The sequence below is a fragment of the Myotis lucifugus genome, unplaced genomic scaffold (assembly GCF_000147115.1).
Source record: "Myotis lucifugus unplaced genomic scaffold, Myoluc2.0 scaffold_107, whole genome shotgun sequence".
NCBI classification, from domain to species: Eukaryota; Metazoa; Chordata; class Mammalia; order Chiroptera; family Vespertilionidae; genus Myotis; species Myotis lucifugus.
In genome coordinates, this window is record NW_005871155.1 from 513,920 (window position 1) to 532,236 (window position 18,317).

The window sequence follows — 18,317 nt, forward strand, 5'->3', positions numbered from 1 at the left end:
AGGGAGAGAGAGAGAAACATCAATTTTTTATTCCACTTATTTATGCTTTCATTGGTTGACCTGGGATTAAACACCCAACCTGGGTATATCTGGGTAATGTTCTAACCAACCAAGCTACCTGGCCAGGGCCTTCCTATGTTATTTAACTGCTGCCCAATAATTTTATAAAGAGTGTCAAACACACTGGATATTAAGAACAAGTAAATAGCACTGTAAGAAATAACGTAACTGACAATTTGGAGAACTGTGTGAATGTTGCATACTATATTTTCCCCCAAATTGATTAAAATAAAAATAAATCAAAGTAATTAGATTTTCATTCATAAACAGAAAGAAAGAATAAAATACATTAGCACAATTTAGTGCACTTCTACATTCTATTGGTGTGCAATGGGCAAAAGTAAGTTTCTATGACAGTATATTACACAGATTAATCTTTCCTTAAAACTTTAGAAAAGAGGAAAGATAGCCATTATAATCTATCAATGAGCAAGTTTTTGTGTTTTCTTTTTAAAGCCTACCATTATGTTAACTGCTTCTGCAGATAAATTAGCTACTTGTCCTAATGGTTAAAAAAAAAAAAGAGTGGAGGAAGAACCTTAAAATAAGTTAAGGATCACAGAATCAACAATGCAGACAAAGCCTTAGAACCTTCTGTGAGCACTGTAGAAAAAAAGCCAAATGTAGAAAAAAGTCAAACTTGAAGAGGAAATAAAAGCACTGAAAAAATAGTGAAAAAGTGATCTATCTTAGATGAGTCATAACTCAATTTTTAAGTATATTCTTCAAAGGAAGTAATAAACTTCCTTTAATAAAATAGCTTAGCAAGCAAAAATTTGAGAAATCTCAACACCTATGTTACAAAAAGATTTTTATCCCGTGGTGTTAAAGACAACACCTTAACACCAACTCCTTAATTACTTGAGAGAAAAACTACTTTATTTTTAATTCGCCCAGAATGTGTATGTAAAAATGAAAGTCAAATAGTAATTCTAAGCAGTGAATTGCACAGAACAATGCTCATTTGGTATTCATCCTAGGTCTTAAGTAAGTATAGCCTGCCAAATGTAGCTCACTAGATTATTCTAAACCTCATTATCCACTTTCTTTTTCTAGAACCTTTGTTCCATTTCCTCCTTCTCACCAGGCATTTAGTTCAGTTCTTAAAACTGTCACAGGAGTAAGAAAGAAGGAAAAAGAAGACAAGCACACATTTATTTTGCTACTTGAAGCAGCTCTAAGTCATTACTAAATGTGAAAAAGGCTAACTATGAAAAGGGAAGTTTAAGATCTATCATAGCCTAAGTATCTTACATGCTTTCTGCCTACAGCAATGTGGGGAAGGAATCTATAGTCAGCTTTTCAAAGGGACAGCATGGCTATGGTGACTTCTCTGCTCTTTCTAGATTTGCTTTTCCTCAAGAATGTCATTAAAGGTCATATTTGATATGGTTCTTCCATAGATTCCATGGAAGGAGGAGGTGGGGGCAGAGGAAAAAGGAGGAGGAGCACACTTCTTTAAGGCTGCTGCACATCACAGGATAACTATTCATACCAACACCAAATAATCTTGGGGATTTCACAGCCTGGTCCAAGGGATGGAGAACCTGGGCAGGCAGAGATTATTCCCACTAAAATACCTAGTTAGGAACCTAACCAGATTTAAAATATTTTTTTTAAAAAAGACTTTCAACTGAAATCCTACATGGCTAATCCACTCACTCTGTCAAAATATACCACTCTAATTAGAAGATTTAACAGGGACAAAGTAATAATAAATCATGAAATGTAAATACTATAAAAAAACTTTCTATCCTTTAATTCAATTTTACTCATTAACAGATACTGTTGGAACTACCCACCTTATTGTCTTCCCTCCCCACAAACTGTTGTACATTGATTTTTTTTCATATTACTTGGACAAATAATATGTATGCTTTCTATGAGGAAAACCAATTTTTGATTTTAAAACTTCTTATTTTTTATGCAAAATTATACCCACTGTAATTAGCAAAAGGACTCAAAGACATAAAAATAAAAGTTTATCATTGTACAGATATATCTGTATATAAATCTTTTCAAACTTGATCAAATCCTATATAAGGGTGTGTGTGTTGGGGGAGGGGAGGCACGCACGCACGTGCATGTGCTTTTGTATGCTTTGGATCAAACAAAAAGATTGTATCATATTTTGCATGCTACATTCCAATTTCATTCTCATTTAGCAACGAATTTTCACAGACAACTGAAATAATTAACATTTTAAAAAAGCTGTATAACATCCAAACATATTCATTTACTATAATGTATTCAATTACTCCTACACTGACTAGCATTTAGGTTATTATAGTTGTCTTAGGTCTTGGTCATTTCAAAAAATACTGTATTACATGAGCGTACAGTACACACACACACAAATCATACACACGCATGAATGCAGTCATCAGCATCCATTATACTGGTTCTATTATTGCTATGGGACAATCTCACAAACAGACCCTCAAAAGAGCTGCAACAATCTTCACTCCTACCGGCACTTTCACTCCTGCAACAATCGCACTTCTATCAGCAACACATTAATGTGTAGGAACGATTGTAGAATATGCTATGTGGCCAAAACATTTCATAAAGCAAAGTCCACATACTTTTAGGTATCAATTCTTTTCTTTAAAATATATTTTTATTGATTTCAGAAAGGAAGGAGGAGGGAGAGAGAGATAGAAACATCAATGATGAGAAAGAATCATCGACTGGCTGCCTCCTACATGCCCCACACTGGGAATGGAGCCAGCAACCTGGGCATGTGCCCTGACCGGGAATTGAACCGTGACCTTCTGGCTCACAGATCAATGCTCAACCACTGAGCCAAGCTGGCTGAGCTAGGTATCAATTCTTTTAAAGTGATTTTTAATTGTGTGATATGTTTACACCAATTGATTTAGCAAGGCTGCAATTATAAGGTGTCTATATAATAATCTCTGCGAGAATAAAGTTTATACTGGGGTTGATTTTAATTTACCTTTTTTTGATACTTCCGCCCCATTAAGTTCTTTTTGTGCTTCTTCAATTTTGTCTAAGAAAAACAAAGAAAATTTTATAAGTAAATTTATCATATACAAATAAGAATTCAGTAAAATAAACATACTTCCTATAAACAGTTCCTAACACACAGGAATAAGTATTTGTTAAATGGATTATTTATGAAACAAATATGCATAAACTGGTAAAGTAATGACATATTTTCTTTTAAAATTATACTTATAATTTAATCGTCTTAAATTAGTCACAAAGACCATTTCAAATTGTTTCCATGATATAATTAGTGCATTTAAAATACTGAACTACAGTTAAAAATATGTAGTTGCTTAATAAAAGTAACAAAATAATACTTTCCTGATGAAGATATGTAAATGCCCAGAGACTTTTAGCAGATATAACAAATGCCTATTAGCTTAGAAAAGTCTAAGCAAAATCCACATTTGGCCTAAGACCTAAGTCGAACATGGAAGAAAGAAAAATAAAGGAAATGAGCTAAATAACACACAACACCCATCACTTTTGCCAACTCCTGATAACAGGATAGATTTATCTATGAATTGTGTGGTTAGAATAGTGCATTAAAGAGATACTATAAAAAAACTAATGACTATATTCATGAGAAATTCCAAGCCAAAACCTCCTGTCTATGCCACTTCTGAAGTCCTGTTCTATAGAAACAGAAAATAAATGTTTACTGGTGTTTTAAAAAAACAATAACTAATGACTAAAGAACTGTTACATGTGCACAAAGTTTAAAAGATTAGGTGTAACCCAGGAGCATTAATTAACGAAGACTTGGGAGAGCTGCTTAAGGAAGGAACGGGAGAGGGCGGCAACTGAGGGCCTACAGTTCTTCCATCTAAGGCTTGGCACAACTGGACTTTGTAAATTAGTGCATGTTCTATTTTGGTAACAATTTTAATTTTATAAAGATATACATATTTGATGATTATGACAGTAACCAACACCAAGTTTTCAATACAGGGGTCTATGTACTAATTATAATGGTAAGAGTTATAAAATTCCCAAGATACTATTTTGTACTGAATTAAATACAATACCAATAATTATACAGTATTTTAGATAGTCCATGAAAGTACAGTTTAAATGCTTTCAAAATACTGATACTTCAGCCATTTATGCCTTCTGGCATATACGATCAGCCCTCAAATGATCTCCGATGATAAACCTACCACTAGAAGATGTTGCCTACAAAATGACATCCTTCCAAATAAATAAAAGACACAGATCCCACCACGGGCCCTTTCAACTTTGGACTACCTGCTGAAAAGGCCAGAAATTCAGAAAACCTTTGATTTACTTCAAACTTCTTTAAGTCGCATATTTCTCCATCCAGTGTGCCACATCAAGGCAGAGGTGGAGCAGCAGAATAAAGGAAACAAGCTAGTTTGAAATCTTAGACACTACATAACAGCAATGATCAAAAACAACTACATTTTCATCCTGACATATGCATTCCCCACAGCAGTGTCTACTTGCTTCCTGCTAATTATCAGATCCAGAATAAGATTTATAGAGACAACCTTTTGAAATAATATAAATTTTCTTATTTATACACTTCATTTATTTCTCATCAAATGATGAGTGAAATTGAAAACAGCACTAAAAGAACTTATTAAATGTAGAAAGTGGATCCTACATTCAATAGCAATGTTACTTCAAAGAGAATAATACCGAATGTATGGATGAAATCTATATTAATATAAGTAACAAAAGCATAAGGCCCAGTTTTTAAAAATACAATACACTAAGTACATTGTAGACTTTCAATATGTAAATAAACACATCGCAAAACTTAAATACATAGCCCTTGAAAAACACAAAAGGGAAAAACACTATTATTTCTATGCCAGCAGTTTGTCCAAACTTAGGAACCATAAATAATATGTATGTATATATTACATATAGTCATAGTAGTAATAATTGTGTTTAAGAGTTTATGCAAACATAAACTGGCGTTATATAATAAAACATTTTATTAACAGAATCAATTATGACTCAAAGCAACAAAAATCTACAACAACATGTATTTAAAGAATAGCTGCTATTTGTTTAGTATATTGAGGTTTGGCCACCTTCCATTTGTATTTTAATATAACAAATTCTTACAAAAATGACTTTGACTTACATTTGATCACTAAATTCTAGTCTTTGTTTTTAAATTTTTCAATAAGTTGCCTTGTTCTCTTGATAATAGTAGTGTATACTAGTAAATCAGTAGATTCGGGTTATCTATTATGTTAGCTATAAGCATCCACCTCAATGCTCTCACACCTAAAGCGCCAGTTCAATAGGTAACACAATCTTCAATTAGCAAGCTTGCAAACAGCTACTATTAAAAGCTTTTGCTTCAATTTTTATAAAAAGTCCTGTTTATACTTAACCTTTATTTTATGATTCTCCTGGTAAAATATAATGTTTTGAAGACACACTCAAAACTACAGGGAAAGTAGTCATTTATTAGATGCTCCTAATTGGTTTATACAAGCAATTTTCTCATATTTAAAAGCAATATTTATCATTTTTTCACTATGACCCAAAGCAAGAAATATATTTTACATTTCAGCCAATTACACATGCATACACATAAATATATGCCTACACATAAATCAGAAACAAACTCACCCACACTCTACTTTCTGTCCTTTCCTATTAAAAATGAAAAATGCCATCCTGCCCACTACACTGATTTCACAATCCAATGCTGCATTGTAAACCTGCAGCTTGAAATTCACTGATATAAGAAACAGTTATCAACATTTCTTTTTAACCCTGTTCCCTTTACCAAACAAAGGATAACACTTCCCAACAATAATATATCTCATTACAAGCCTTGATTGGGGGGTTGAGGGGGCATGTTGTTTGGGATGGGATCTCAGGTTCTGAAACATCTTCCATCATGCCCTCCCCAATGGCACTGTTCTCTCAGGTTAACAATTTCACAGAGAACTATACATTTACAAATAAATAGTTTCTCTGTTGCTGTTGCTTATAAATACATATACATGCAAAATGGACACTCATACCTTGCTAGTAAACCTGATAGTAAAGTAACCAATGCATTCTTACTGTAATGAACTCTTAAGAAACACCTGTCTATTAGGGTTCAGGGAAGACGACCAAATACTCTATAAAAAATTATTTAATAAAGCAATCTTCAAATGGGCAGTAAGCACATGCTCTCCAAGCACTTTCATCCTATGGTGAAATGCCTCCCTCACCATTTCAGATGCCTAAACACCACTCCTTGAGAGACTTGGGATCCAGGACATTACAGCTTTGGGGACCAACCCACTAATCTGTTAGGATAAAAACACAAAAGCTGTGTGTTTTTATTATATTAAGTGTCTACCCTGTGTCGGGTACAATAGAAAGAACTAGAGATAGTAAGAAAACAGAATGGCTCTCCTGGAGGGGCTTACAGATTATTATATCCTTCAAACAGTCATTTGAATATCAATTTGATCATAAATACAGAGCCTGAATTCCCATGTGGCATCAAAGTTCTTTGTGATCCCACAAGCTCTTTGCACCCCCCCAATCCTGACTCTCCCCTTCAAGATGTCGTCCCTTTTAGGACATCTTCTCTAACATCCTTATTCAGAGCCTGTCCTTCCCTGCTCTATCACCACCAAATCTTGCATCTAGAATTCCATTTCTCTATAGTTGCATATCTCATGATCACCAGTAATAATGACATAAGATGGACCTGAATAATTTACTGATGGTATAAATGCTGACAATACCTGTCAAGTGACAGAGAGAAACACTGGTACTTTCTGAAAAAGACAAAAAGGAATACCTATACAGTCTTGAAAATCGGCATTGGCTGGTTTCACTTAAGAGCCTAGCACTGCAATCTCTTCAACATTATAAATAATTTTTATGTTTGGGAACACTGAAAGCACTTGAATAGACATTACTTCATTCAATCTATCAACTTATGTTATTTCTATCTTGAAAGTGATTTAGAAGTACAAACTGAAAGTTATAAAAATAGTACCAGTGATGTAAATTACAGCATAGGGAATACAGTCAATAATATTGTAATTAATTTGTATGATGTCAGATGGGTACTAGACTTATCAGGTTGATCACTTCATAAAATATATAAGTATCTAATCACTATGTTGTACACCTGAAACTAATATAATATTGAATTTCAATTGTAATAGAAAATTTTTTTTATAAATGAAACAAATAATTTCTACCTTGATTCTATCAGCTCATCCTTTCTTCTTGCTATTCTGATAGACACCCATCACCTCTGTTCTAACACTGCCTCTCATCACAGCCTTGAAAACACAAAGTGGAAATGCTAACCAGAAAATTCTATGAAGTAGATCCTAATAAACTGTAAAAGGCCTTTTATTTATTGAAAGAGATACCATCTGAATGAAAAAAAATCACCATATGTGACTGTACTATTTTTACTACTGAATAAGTCTAACTCCTACGTCCCCTCATTACACATCGCTACAAGCTCCTTACTCACTGTTAACTGCGGGAGCTATTTTACTAAGGCTAAATATATGGCAATGGCGTAATGTTAATAAGGCATCCAATACCCATAACCTTTATAGATGCTCTTCTAAATGAAGATTATCCTAGTGTTCACTACTAAATCAGCTAAATAAATCTACCAATATAAGAAACACATTTGAACCTAAAAGTTACACATCTTACACATCCCTCTAGACCAGTGGTTCTCAACCTTCTAGCCCTTTAAATACAGTTCCTCATGTTGTGACCCAACCATAAAATTATTTTCGTTGCTACTTCATAACTGTAATGTTGCTACTGTTATGAATCATAATGTAAATATCTGATATGCAGGATGGTCTTAGGCAACCCCTGTGAAAGGGTCGTTCGACCGCCAAAGGGGTCGCGACCCACAGGTTGAGAACCACTGCTCTAGACCTACGTCATTGAGAAAGACGATACTCTACAATAATGTCAAAAATGATAATCTAGCCTAGTAACATTTCAAAGTGAAAAATATTGTTTCAAGTAAGTGAAAAAAATCAGACTCAACTCTATATTAATGAATTTAAAAACTGTGACTAACTAGTAAAAATTCTAGAAAAACGTAAAATTACTCAACTTGACCCAGGAAGAAAAGAACTCAACTAGGATAAGAACAATGGATGAAACTGAGAAATTTACCAGAGTAACAAAGAATGACCTTTTGTAAGGGTGCTAGGCTAGGTTTTATTATCAAATTCTTTCCAATTCTGAAGACTAAGGCATTTCCTAAACTGAACACAAGATAACAGAAAAGGAGTTCTAAATAATTTCATAAAGCTGGGATAACCTGATACCAAAATGTGAACAAAGAGGCAGAAAAACCAACACTATAGACAAGTCTCATTCATGAATAAGGATGTAACAATCTTATCAAGAACTATATTCAAAGATAAAAAAGGTCATGGCCAAGTAGGGTGTAAATTAAATATGCAAAGGTATTTCAATAGCAGGTAGCATCCTATATAGTAAAAGAGAAACATACAAATTAGCCATCCCCCCCCACTCAAGCCACACCCACAAGCCATGCCCACCAGCCAATCAGAGTGACCATGCAAATTAGCCCGACAAAGATGGCGGTTAATTTGCATACGCAGGTGTCAGGCGTCACCAGCAGCCATGGCCATGGGCTCCCGAGACCATTGCCGGCACGGGAGGCGAGGCCTGCCGCACCAAGCCACGCCCACGGGCTCCCAGGACCTTCACTGGCCTCGGGAGGCGAGGCCAGGCCGTAGCCATGCCCGCGGGCTCCCAGGACTTTCGCTGGTCGTGTTGGGGAGCCAAGGCCTCCCACGCCTAGCCACGCCCGCGGGCTCCCAGGACTTTCGCCAGTCTGGGAGCTGAGGCCGCCAGCGCCTAGCCACGCCTGCGGACTCCTGGGACCTTGCCGGCAGAGAGCAGGATGTTTGGAGGACTTGGCAGAGCAGGAGACTGCTGGACATAGAGCAGAGCGAGAGAGAGGGCAGCTTGGAGAGCGCAGCTCCCTCTGTCACCCCAGCTTCCTCATCACAGCTGTGGAAACTGACAGCAGGGAGGAGGAAGTCCCACCCCCACAGAATCAGCCAGAATCAGCCTTTGGTCAGACAGCTCTCAGCGGCCTGATAACCAGGACTCTCATTCACCTGCATCTCAGACCATGACAGTAGAGAGGTGGGACTATGTCTAAAGAACAGCTGTTGATACAACGTAGCTCTGCAGCCGAAAGATGCCGGCGTTATCGACAGAAAGTGTCTGCAGAGCAATGTGCATCTGATCTTGAAAGAAGGCGGCGCTTGCGACAGGATGTATCTGAACACCAGCTACTGGAAAAACATCGCTCTGATGCCGAAAAACATCGGCATTATCGACAGAAAATGTCTAAAGTCCAACGTGCCTGTGAAGTTGAAAGAAGGCAGTGATGACAACAGAATATGTCTAGAGAACAGTCATCAAGAAGTACTACCAATATCGGTAGGAACTGCCTTCTCAGCGAAAATGGAGTACATGACGATGCAATCCTCGAACATAGTTGTGGTGGAATGACTGTTCGATGTGAATTTTGCCTATCACTAAATTTCTCTGATGAAAAACCATCCGATGGGAAATTTACTCGATGTTGTAGCAAAGGGAAAGTCTGTCCAAATGATATACATTTTCCAGATTACCCGGCATATTTAAAAAGATTAATGGCAAATGAGGATTCTGACAGTAAAAATTTCATGGAAAATATTCGTTCCATAAATAGTTCTTTTGCTTTTGCTTCCATGGGTGCAAATATTACATCGCCATCAGGATATGGGCCGTACTGTTTTAGAATTCACGGACAAGTTTATCACTGTACTGGAACTTTACATCCTTTGTATGGTGTTTCTCAGAAATTTGCTCAACTCTATATTTTGGATACAGCCAAAGCTACAAGTAAAAGATTAGCAATGCCAGAAAACCAGGGCTGCTCAGAAAGGCTCATGATCGACATCAACAACCTCATGCATGAAATAAGTGAATTAACAAAATCATACAACATGCTACATGAGGTAGAAAAGGAAGCCCAGTCTGAAGCAGCAGCAAAAGGTATTGCTCCCACAGAAGTAACAATGGCGATTAAATAGGAGCGTAACAGTGACCCAGGTAGATATAATTCTCCCCGTGTAACTGAGGTTGCTGTCATATTCAGAAACGAAGATGGAGAACCTCCTTTTGAAAGGGACTTGCTCATTCATTGTAAACCAGATCCCAATAATCCAAATGCCACTAAAATGAAACAAATCAATATCCTGTTTCCTACATTAGATGCAATGACATATCCTATTCTTTTTCCACATGGTGAAAAAGGCTGGGGAACAGATATTGCATTGAGACTCAGAGACAACAGTGTAATCGACAATATTACTAGACAAAATGTAAGGACATGAGTCACACAAACGCAGTATTATGGACTTCATCTTTCTGTGCAGGACACATTCAATCCTATTTTAAATGCAGGAAAATTAACTCAACAGTTTACTGTGGATTCATATTAAAAAATGGAGGCCAATCGGATTAATTTCCTCAAAGCAAACCAATCTAAGTTGAGAGTTGAAAAGTATAGTGGTTTGATGGATTATCTCAAATCTAGATCTGAAAATGACAATGTGCCAATTGGCAAGATGATAATACTTCCATCATCTTCTGAGGGTAGTCCCAGAAACATGCAGCAGTGATATCAGCAAATGCTATAGCAATTGTAACGAAGTATGGCAAGCCCGATTTATTCATAACCATGACATGGAACCCCAAATGGGCAGATACTGCAAACAATTTACAACGCTGGCAAAAAGTTGAAAACAGACCTGACTTGGTAGCCAGAGTTTTTAATATTAAGCTGAATGCTCTTTTAAATGATATCTATAAATTCCATTTATTTGGTAAAGTAATAGCTAAAATTCATGTCATTGAATTTCAGAAACGCGGACTGACTCATGCTCACATATTATTGATATTAGACAGTGAATCCAAATTACATTCCTCTAATTAATTCCCTTTCAATGTGCACGAATTTCGTGCACTGGGCTACTAGTGTCATTATAAGCTGTAACAGCAAATAAGACAAGGCAGTGAAGGGCACATGCCCAGGTTGTGGGCTCGATCCCCAGTAGGAGGTGCAGGAGGCAGCCGATCAATGATTCTCTCTCATCATTGATGTTTCAATCTCTCTCTCTCCCCCTCTCCCTTCCTCTCTCTGAAATCAATAAAAATATATTTTAAAATATTTCAAAAAATAAAATGAAAAGAGAGAAAAGATACAAGAAAGAGTGGAAGATAAAAGGGGCAAGGTTCTGGAGACAGTGGAAGACAATAGCCAGATCCTAATAAACTGTAAAAGAGGGAGGGTTGGTTCTGAACAGGGAGATACACAGAGCGATTCTTTGAGGTCTGAGAAAAGAAAAGGAGGTAGGTAGGTCAGCTGCAAAGTCTGCTGATGAAAAAGATGAGTTTGAGGGAGCTCAGATCCAATTATCCAAATTTTACTAAGATAAGAGGCATGGTTGTCCACAAAGAGAAAGGAGTTTAGTGTTTGTGTAAGAGGTCTCAGAGACTGATAAGAAGTAGGCAAAGTTACAGTGGAAATGGAAGAGCTGACCAATTTGAATGACAAACAAAACACTAAGGAACAGCAACCAGGGATCTGTAAGTGTGGAGAGCCACAAATTTTTGGTGGCTCCAGTGTGCAGAGCAGTGTTATTTATTCTAACAAAGTTTGGCAACCTGGATGAAGGAATGCAGAAAGAGTGCCAAATATGGATTTTTCCAGAAGGACAAAGAATTCAGTGAGATGAGGTACTAGAGAGCCATTCATGTGATCAATCAAATTTGCAAGGTGGGTAAGTGGAAAGGAAGGAACTGAGAAACGAGATAGAGCTTCCAAGAGTAGGGGAGGGTAGCTGAGTGTTTGAGGACCCCAAAAAATCTGGATAGAGGTTGTAAGCAATTTTTTAATAAAAGGCTTCAAGGGTTATAAAAAGATACAAGCTGGCTATGGGAAAAGGTAGAGATGAAAGACATGAACAATCTCCTAACATCTCTATATATAAACCCTAATATGCAAATAGACCAAATGGTGGGAGAACTGAACAACCAAACAACCAGTTGCTATGACATGCACCGACCACCAGGGGGCGTGTGCAGAACATGGCGGGCATCAGCAGCAGGCGGATGGTGGAGCAGGTGAGCTTGGGCACCAGACCAAGGTGGGGCGCCAGTCGCTGTCTTTGGGGTGAGCCTCTGGTGGTTACTGAAAATTCTTGGCTCCCGCTCACCACGGTCCCACCCGGCATTCACACCTGCTGCTGGAGATGGCCCCACTTGCACCCACTGTTGGCGCCCTCATCGCTCAGCACCGTCAGTGGGTGCAAGCACCGGCTGCCGGCCCCGATCACCCCTCTGGGCTTCTCCACTTCCCCCACTCCTGAGGGGCAATCAGGGCCGGCAGCCGCCGCCACTCACACCCACTGCCAGCACCGGCCCCACTCGTACCCACAGCCGGCACCACCACTTGCACCTGTTGCTGGCGCCGGCCCCAATCGCTCTGGGCTGTCAGTGGGAGCAGCGGCGGCAGGAGAGGGGCTGCCAGCAGACAGGGGACCGGGGGCTGTGGTGGGAGGGGCTGGGCAGGGGCCCGGATGATGGGCCAAGACCTGCCCCTGTGCCCACTACAGCCTCGTGGCCCACAGTTCCTTTTAAGGTGCATGAATTCGTGCAATGGGCCCCTAGTAGTATGATAATGAGTTAAGGAAGATTAGGAACAAAATATGCCATAATGACATGTAAAGTGCCTACTCTTGTGATAATTTTATGGCTTGTCCTTTGAAAAATTGTTCATTTATCCTTTTCAGAAATCATGTTCCCATTGTGATACTGAGCAAATTTAACAGTTCAAAGAGAAAAGTAGACATAAGCTCCAGCATGCTTTTAAAATTATGAATCAACTAAGTACAATGTTTCTTCCATAAGAAAATCATCTTGATATCAAAATTGACCATGAAAATAACAAAATGTACACAGAGATACAATAAATGTGTGATACTGAACTATCTAAGGCTTTTAAATTATTTTTTTTTGCCCCTGTAATATCATCTGGTTTCACTTAACAGGCAGTTACTTAGTTGTGATCACAGAGCTGAGAACTGAGTCTTGTCAGGCCATTGCTCAAATGCTGAGCTTTTAAAAGTGGGGTAATTATACCTTTTTATCCCTAGAGGGTGCTAAGGCCACTGACTGTTACAGTTGGGCACACATTTTCTAAGAAGTAAAAAGCAAAGCAAACTCCCAGTCTCCTTCCCAGAGCCTCACACAGGTTGGGAGGGAGCCATGCCAAAGGGGTAAAACGGGAGTTGAAACGTTGGCCATGTTACAACACCCCAAAACTCAAACTCTGCTGCATATTGAAAGTCACATAATATTAGAGTCATTTAAACATCCTAACACTGAGGCTGACCCCATACCAATTAAATCAGCATTAAAAAAAGTTTCCCAGGTGATTCCAACATATAGCCAAACTTGAAAACCAATGTTATCTAAATTACAGATATTATCAGATCTTTAAAATTATATAAAATTATATAAAATGCAATAGGGGAAAAGTCGCATCAGCCATCCCTTGGCAGCAATTTTTTATCCAGTAGCAGGGGCAGCAGCAGGGACATTATCTGTCTGCCTTATTAAAGGAGCTGCTGAGTTAGTGGCTACCAAGAAGGATGTGCGCTTTGTGGCTAAGAATGTCCAATTAAATTATACTTCTGAAAAACAAAGCCAAAGCATAGATTTTTCATAAGTATAATACCCAAAATAGGCCTAATGTGTATTATTAATGTAAACCCTAAACTAGAAAATCAATTTCAACCTAAAAAATTCAATTTTGGAAAAATTCAAAACTATTTAAACATAATAAACTATTAACATAATAAACTATTGTGAAAAGATACTGAAAATTGACATAGATTAATAGTTTTCTAATAATCTCATTAAAATACTTTGCCCATTGTGGTTTACATATTATTATTAGAGTACAACAGCACTAGTTTCCTCTTCCCATTTGATATTTTTGATGTAGTGACTGGAAGGAGGTAGTCATAGTAACTATGGTGGGAAGAGAAAGGAATATGAAGACAGAGCGTTCTTATACTGAGGGGCTAAATGCCAGATTTATTTGGGCTACTAACCCAGTAACAGACTAACACAGGTACACATTCATGTGTGTACCCCCATGTGTGCGCACACATACAAACACACACACACCACAAACACACACATCTGAACTCAGGGCTAAAGATGTAGATGTAGAGATGGTTGGAGACCCAGGAGGTGTGGACCTCAAAGACTGAAAATAACTCTCTGGCTCTTCAGTCAGCAAATAGCATATCCATTCTTCCCTACAATACATTTTTAAAGGCCCTCATTTAAAAAATGAAGGAAGAGGAGGGAGGGAGGGAGGGAGGGAGGGACTTAAATAAAGGTGTTGCTATTTTACCTAGGGCAAAAATATAGAAATGAAGCATAGTGAACTTAGCTAGCTGACCAACTGCATGCTGCCACCCTCTGTGTGCCTGGGGGCTCTTCTTGGCACAGCTTCATCTCCTGGAAGCCCACTCATCATCATTCATCCATCATCAGGAAACAAAGCTGAGTGTGCCAGGAACTGTGACAACTGTACTATGGATTGGGGTAAATAATATCTTGATATTTCAGATTTCTGATTTCACTGGTTTGGTTTGGTTATCTCAAACCACTGTAGATACAAATACATTTATATCCTTCAAGAAGTGGAAAAAAAAAGATAGATGACAAAGATGAAAAATGTGGGGGAAGAAGAAGGGAAATGGTGGAGATAACTGTCCAAACCCCTTTGAGAAAGAAGAATATTTACAGGCACAGAAGACTGGAAGGATAAACAGCAACTACATTTTTTCTAGATCTAAGTAGATGAAATATCATTTGGGGGTAAATAAGTTTTCAATATTTCAGTTTTCTACTACAAACAACTATGACTTGTGATCTTCTCAGCTACCTGCCCTTAATTTTATCTGATTTTTGCTTTTTTGATTTCAAAGAGCATGCCATATTTCAAATCTACACACATGTATATAACTGGTAACTGATATAAAACCAAGCCATAAAGAGTTATGTTAGACAAAAAAAAAATACATGTTCAAATATAATCTGATAATATCTAAAGAATATCTGGAAATTTAAAAGCAATCAGTTAAAACAGTGGTTCCCAAACTTATTTGGCCTACCGCCCCCTTTCCAGAAAAAATATTACTCAGCCCCTGGAAATTAATTTTTTTAAAATTTTAATAGCAGTTACTCATCGCCCCCAAATGCACCTGTGGCCATCACCGCCCCCCCTGGATCGCTGCAGCGCCGACCGGGGGGCGGTAGCGCCCACTTTGGGAATCACTGAGTTAAAACAATCTTTAAAGAAATCTATTTATATATTTTACCATCTAAAAACAGACCAATGGCCCAGCTGGCATGACTCAATGGTTGAACTTCGACCTATGGTTTGATTCCTGGTCAGGGCACATGCATGGGTTGCAGGCTTGATCCCCAGTGTGCAGTGTGCAGGAGACAGCTGAGCAATGATTCTCCCTCATCATTGATATTTCTATCTCTCTCTCTCTCCCTTCCTCTCTGAAATCAATAAAAAATGTATTAAAAAAAAAAAAAGAAAACCAGACCAATGGTAGAAAATTCTGTAGAACAACAACAACAAAAAAACAGTTTTTTTGACGAGTAATTTGCAAAGAAAAAAAGAGAGATGTGGAAATATCTATAGATCAGAAGAACATAATAGACATGAACCTATCAAATATGTAAAACTTATTTGTCCTGAGTTGCCGGAAGACAATTCCAGCATGTCATAATTGCAAGAGTTTCATCAAAAGGTTGATGGAACTTGGGGACTCAACAAGGGCTGAGTCACATATGTTGTCACCTTGTTGGGAATGGCTGAAAGCATTTCCCCAAACCTGAAAAGGGATGATTGCTTGCTGCCAGACTGCTCAGGGCATCTTAATCTACATGTTATTGCCTCCTACTGGCCAAACACCTGAACAGCCGTAGGCATTTTCCCAAATCTGACAGTTTCTGTATACCAAACCTAACCCTTTGATGTGTATATCTCTGCCTTGCCTTAGGACAAATTGTATTAATAAAAAGCAAGGGGTCCTGCCCTGACCGGTTTTGCTCAGTGGATAGAGTGTCGGCCTGTGGACTGAAGGGTCCCAGGTTCGATTCCAGTCAAGGGCATGTACCTTGGTTGCGGGCATATCCCCAGTGGGAGTGTGCAGGAGGCAGCTGATAGATGTTTCTCATCGATGTTTCCAACTCTCTATCCCTCTCCCTCTCCCTTCCTCTCTGTAAAAAAATCAATAAGATATATTTTTAAAAAACACACAAAAAGCAAGGGGTCCTGAGATGAGGAGATCTTAGTTTCTTTAACTAGGCTCCTCCGACCCCCAAATGCCTTTCAAAATTATGCTTTGTCTAAGTTACACACAGCCCTTCTCCAGATTGCTTAACCCTTCTTTATGCTGGAACAAGAACCCTGGCACTGAGTTTAAAATATTTAAAAATCATCACACTCCAGAAAACTGGAAATTTAAACACTGATAGGATATTTGATCATTTAAGAAATAGCTTTTTTTCATTTCTTAAAACTATTGTGATTAAATAAATGTTTACATTCCTTATCTGTTGGAGCTTATAGAATGAAAACATATTAATAAAATAATATATCTGAAGTCTCCTTTGAAATACTATGGAGGGGTAAGTGCCTAGTGTGGTAAATGAAAAAATACTAGCTATTGCTGTTAATTACTAAGCTGAATGACAGGCAAGTCGAGGTTTATTACACCATTTTATTTTGTAATCATTTTGAAACTTCCACAATGAAAAGTTTTAAAAAGGGACAAAAGAAGCCCATTTTTTTAAAAAACACCTAAGTTTACAGAAGTATTGTTAATGTATTGTTACAGTGTTATAGTTCAAATAATAATATTAACCGAGAAATGATATATAACAATGTTTAAGTAAATAAAGCAAAGTATCTAAAGGCAAAGCACAGAGTAGGCATTCAGTAAAGGTCACTGCCCCCCAAAATAATCATAGCCAAGAGGAAATTAAATAATTTCTGAACTACCAGTAGGAGTCAGCTTTATACATACCAAAGCTGAAAAGAATAACAGTAAGAATTTCTGTTACATTCCTTTGTATTTCTGTGGTGTCAGTGATTACTCCTCCACTTTCATTTCTGATTTATTTATTTGGGTCCTCTCTGTTTCATGATGAGTCTGGCTACTGGTTTATCAATTTTATTTATCCTTTCAAAGAACCAGTTCTCGGTTTTATTGATTTCTTGTATTGTTTTTTTAGTCTCTATGTTATTTTTTCCTGATCTAATCTTTATTATTTCCTTCCTTCTACTTAGTCTGGGCTTTTCTTGTTCTCTTTCTAGTTCTTTACATTGTAGGGATAAATGGTTTATTGCTGATTTTTCTTGTTTTCTTAGGTATGCCTGTAGTGCTATAAACTTCCCTCTCAGGATTACTTATGCTCTGTCCCAGAGATGTTGGGTTATTGTGTACTCACTTTCCTTTGTTTCCAGGAAGTACTTTTATTTCTCTCTTGATCTCAATGGTAAGCCATTCATTGTTTAATGCTGTTTGAATGCTTTGGGGTGTTTTACTGTAGTTTATTTCTAATTTCATTCCACTGTGATCTGAGAAGATGCTTGATATGATTTTAACCTTCTTGAACTTATAGAGACTTGATTTGTGTCCTAACATTGTGGTCTCTCTTTGTGACTGATCCATGTGCACTTGAGAAAAAATGTATATTCTGCTGCACTGGGGTGAAATCTTCTATAAATACCAATTAAGTCCACCTAATCTATGTGTCCTTTAGAGTCTCTGTTTCCTTATTAAGTTTTAGTCTGGAAGATCTGTCCAGTGAAGTCAGAGGAGTGTTAAAGTCCCCTACTATGACTGTATTGTTGTTGATTTCTCCATTAAAATCCTCTAGAAGTTTTTATATATAGAGGCCCAGTGCACGAAATTCATGCACTGGGGCGGCGGGGGGTGGGGGGGAGTTCCCTCAGCCCAGCCTGCACCCTCTCGCAGTCCGGGACCCCTCAGGGGATTTCTACCTGCCGGCTTAGGCCCGTTCCCCAGGCCCGTTCCCCAGGGGAACGGGCCTAAGCCAACAGTTGGAAATCC

At 37.9% G+C, this 18,317-nt stretch overlaps 1 protein-coding gene across 3 annotated transcripts in view; it reads right to left on the minus strand.

The window, feature by feature from the left end:
- Positions 1-18,317, minus strand: part of HIVEP1 (human immunodeficiency virus type I enhancer binding protein 1) — a 171,317-nt gene that overhangs the window by 72,504 nt on the left and 80,496 nt on the right. For all 3 annotated transcript variants that reach the window (XM_023757387.1, XM_014459335.2, XM_006092941.3), the window contains exon 3: positions 3,020-3,073. In XM_023757387.1, the coding sequence (XP_023613155.1) occupies positions 3,020-3,073 (54 nt within the window). The remainder of the gene's footprint in view (positions 1-3,019; positions 3,074-18,317) is intronic.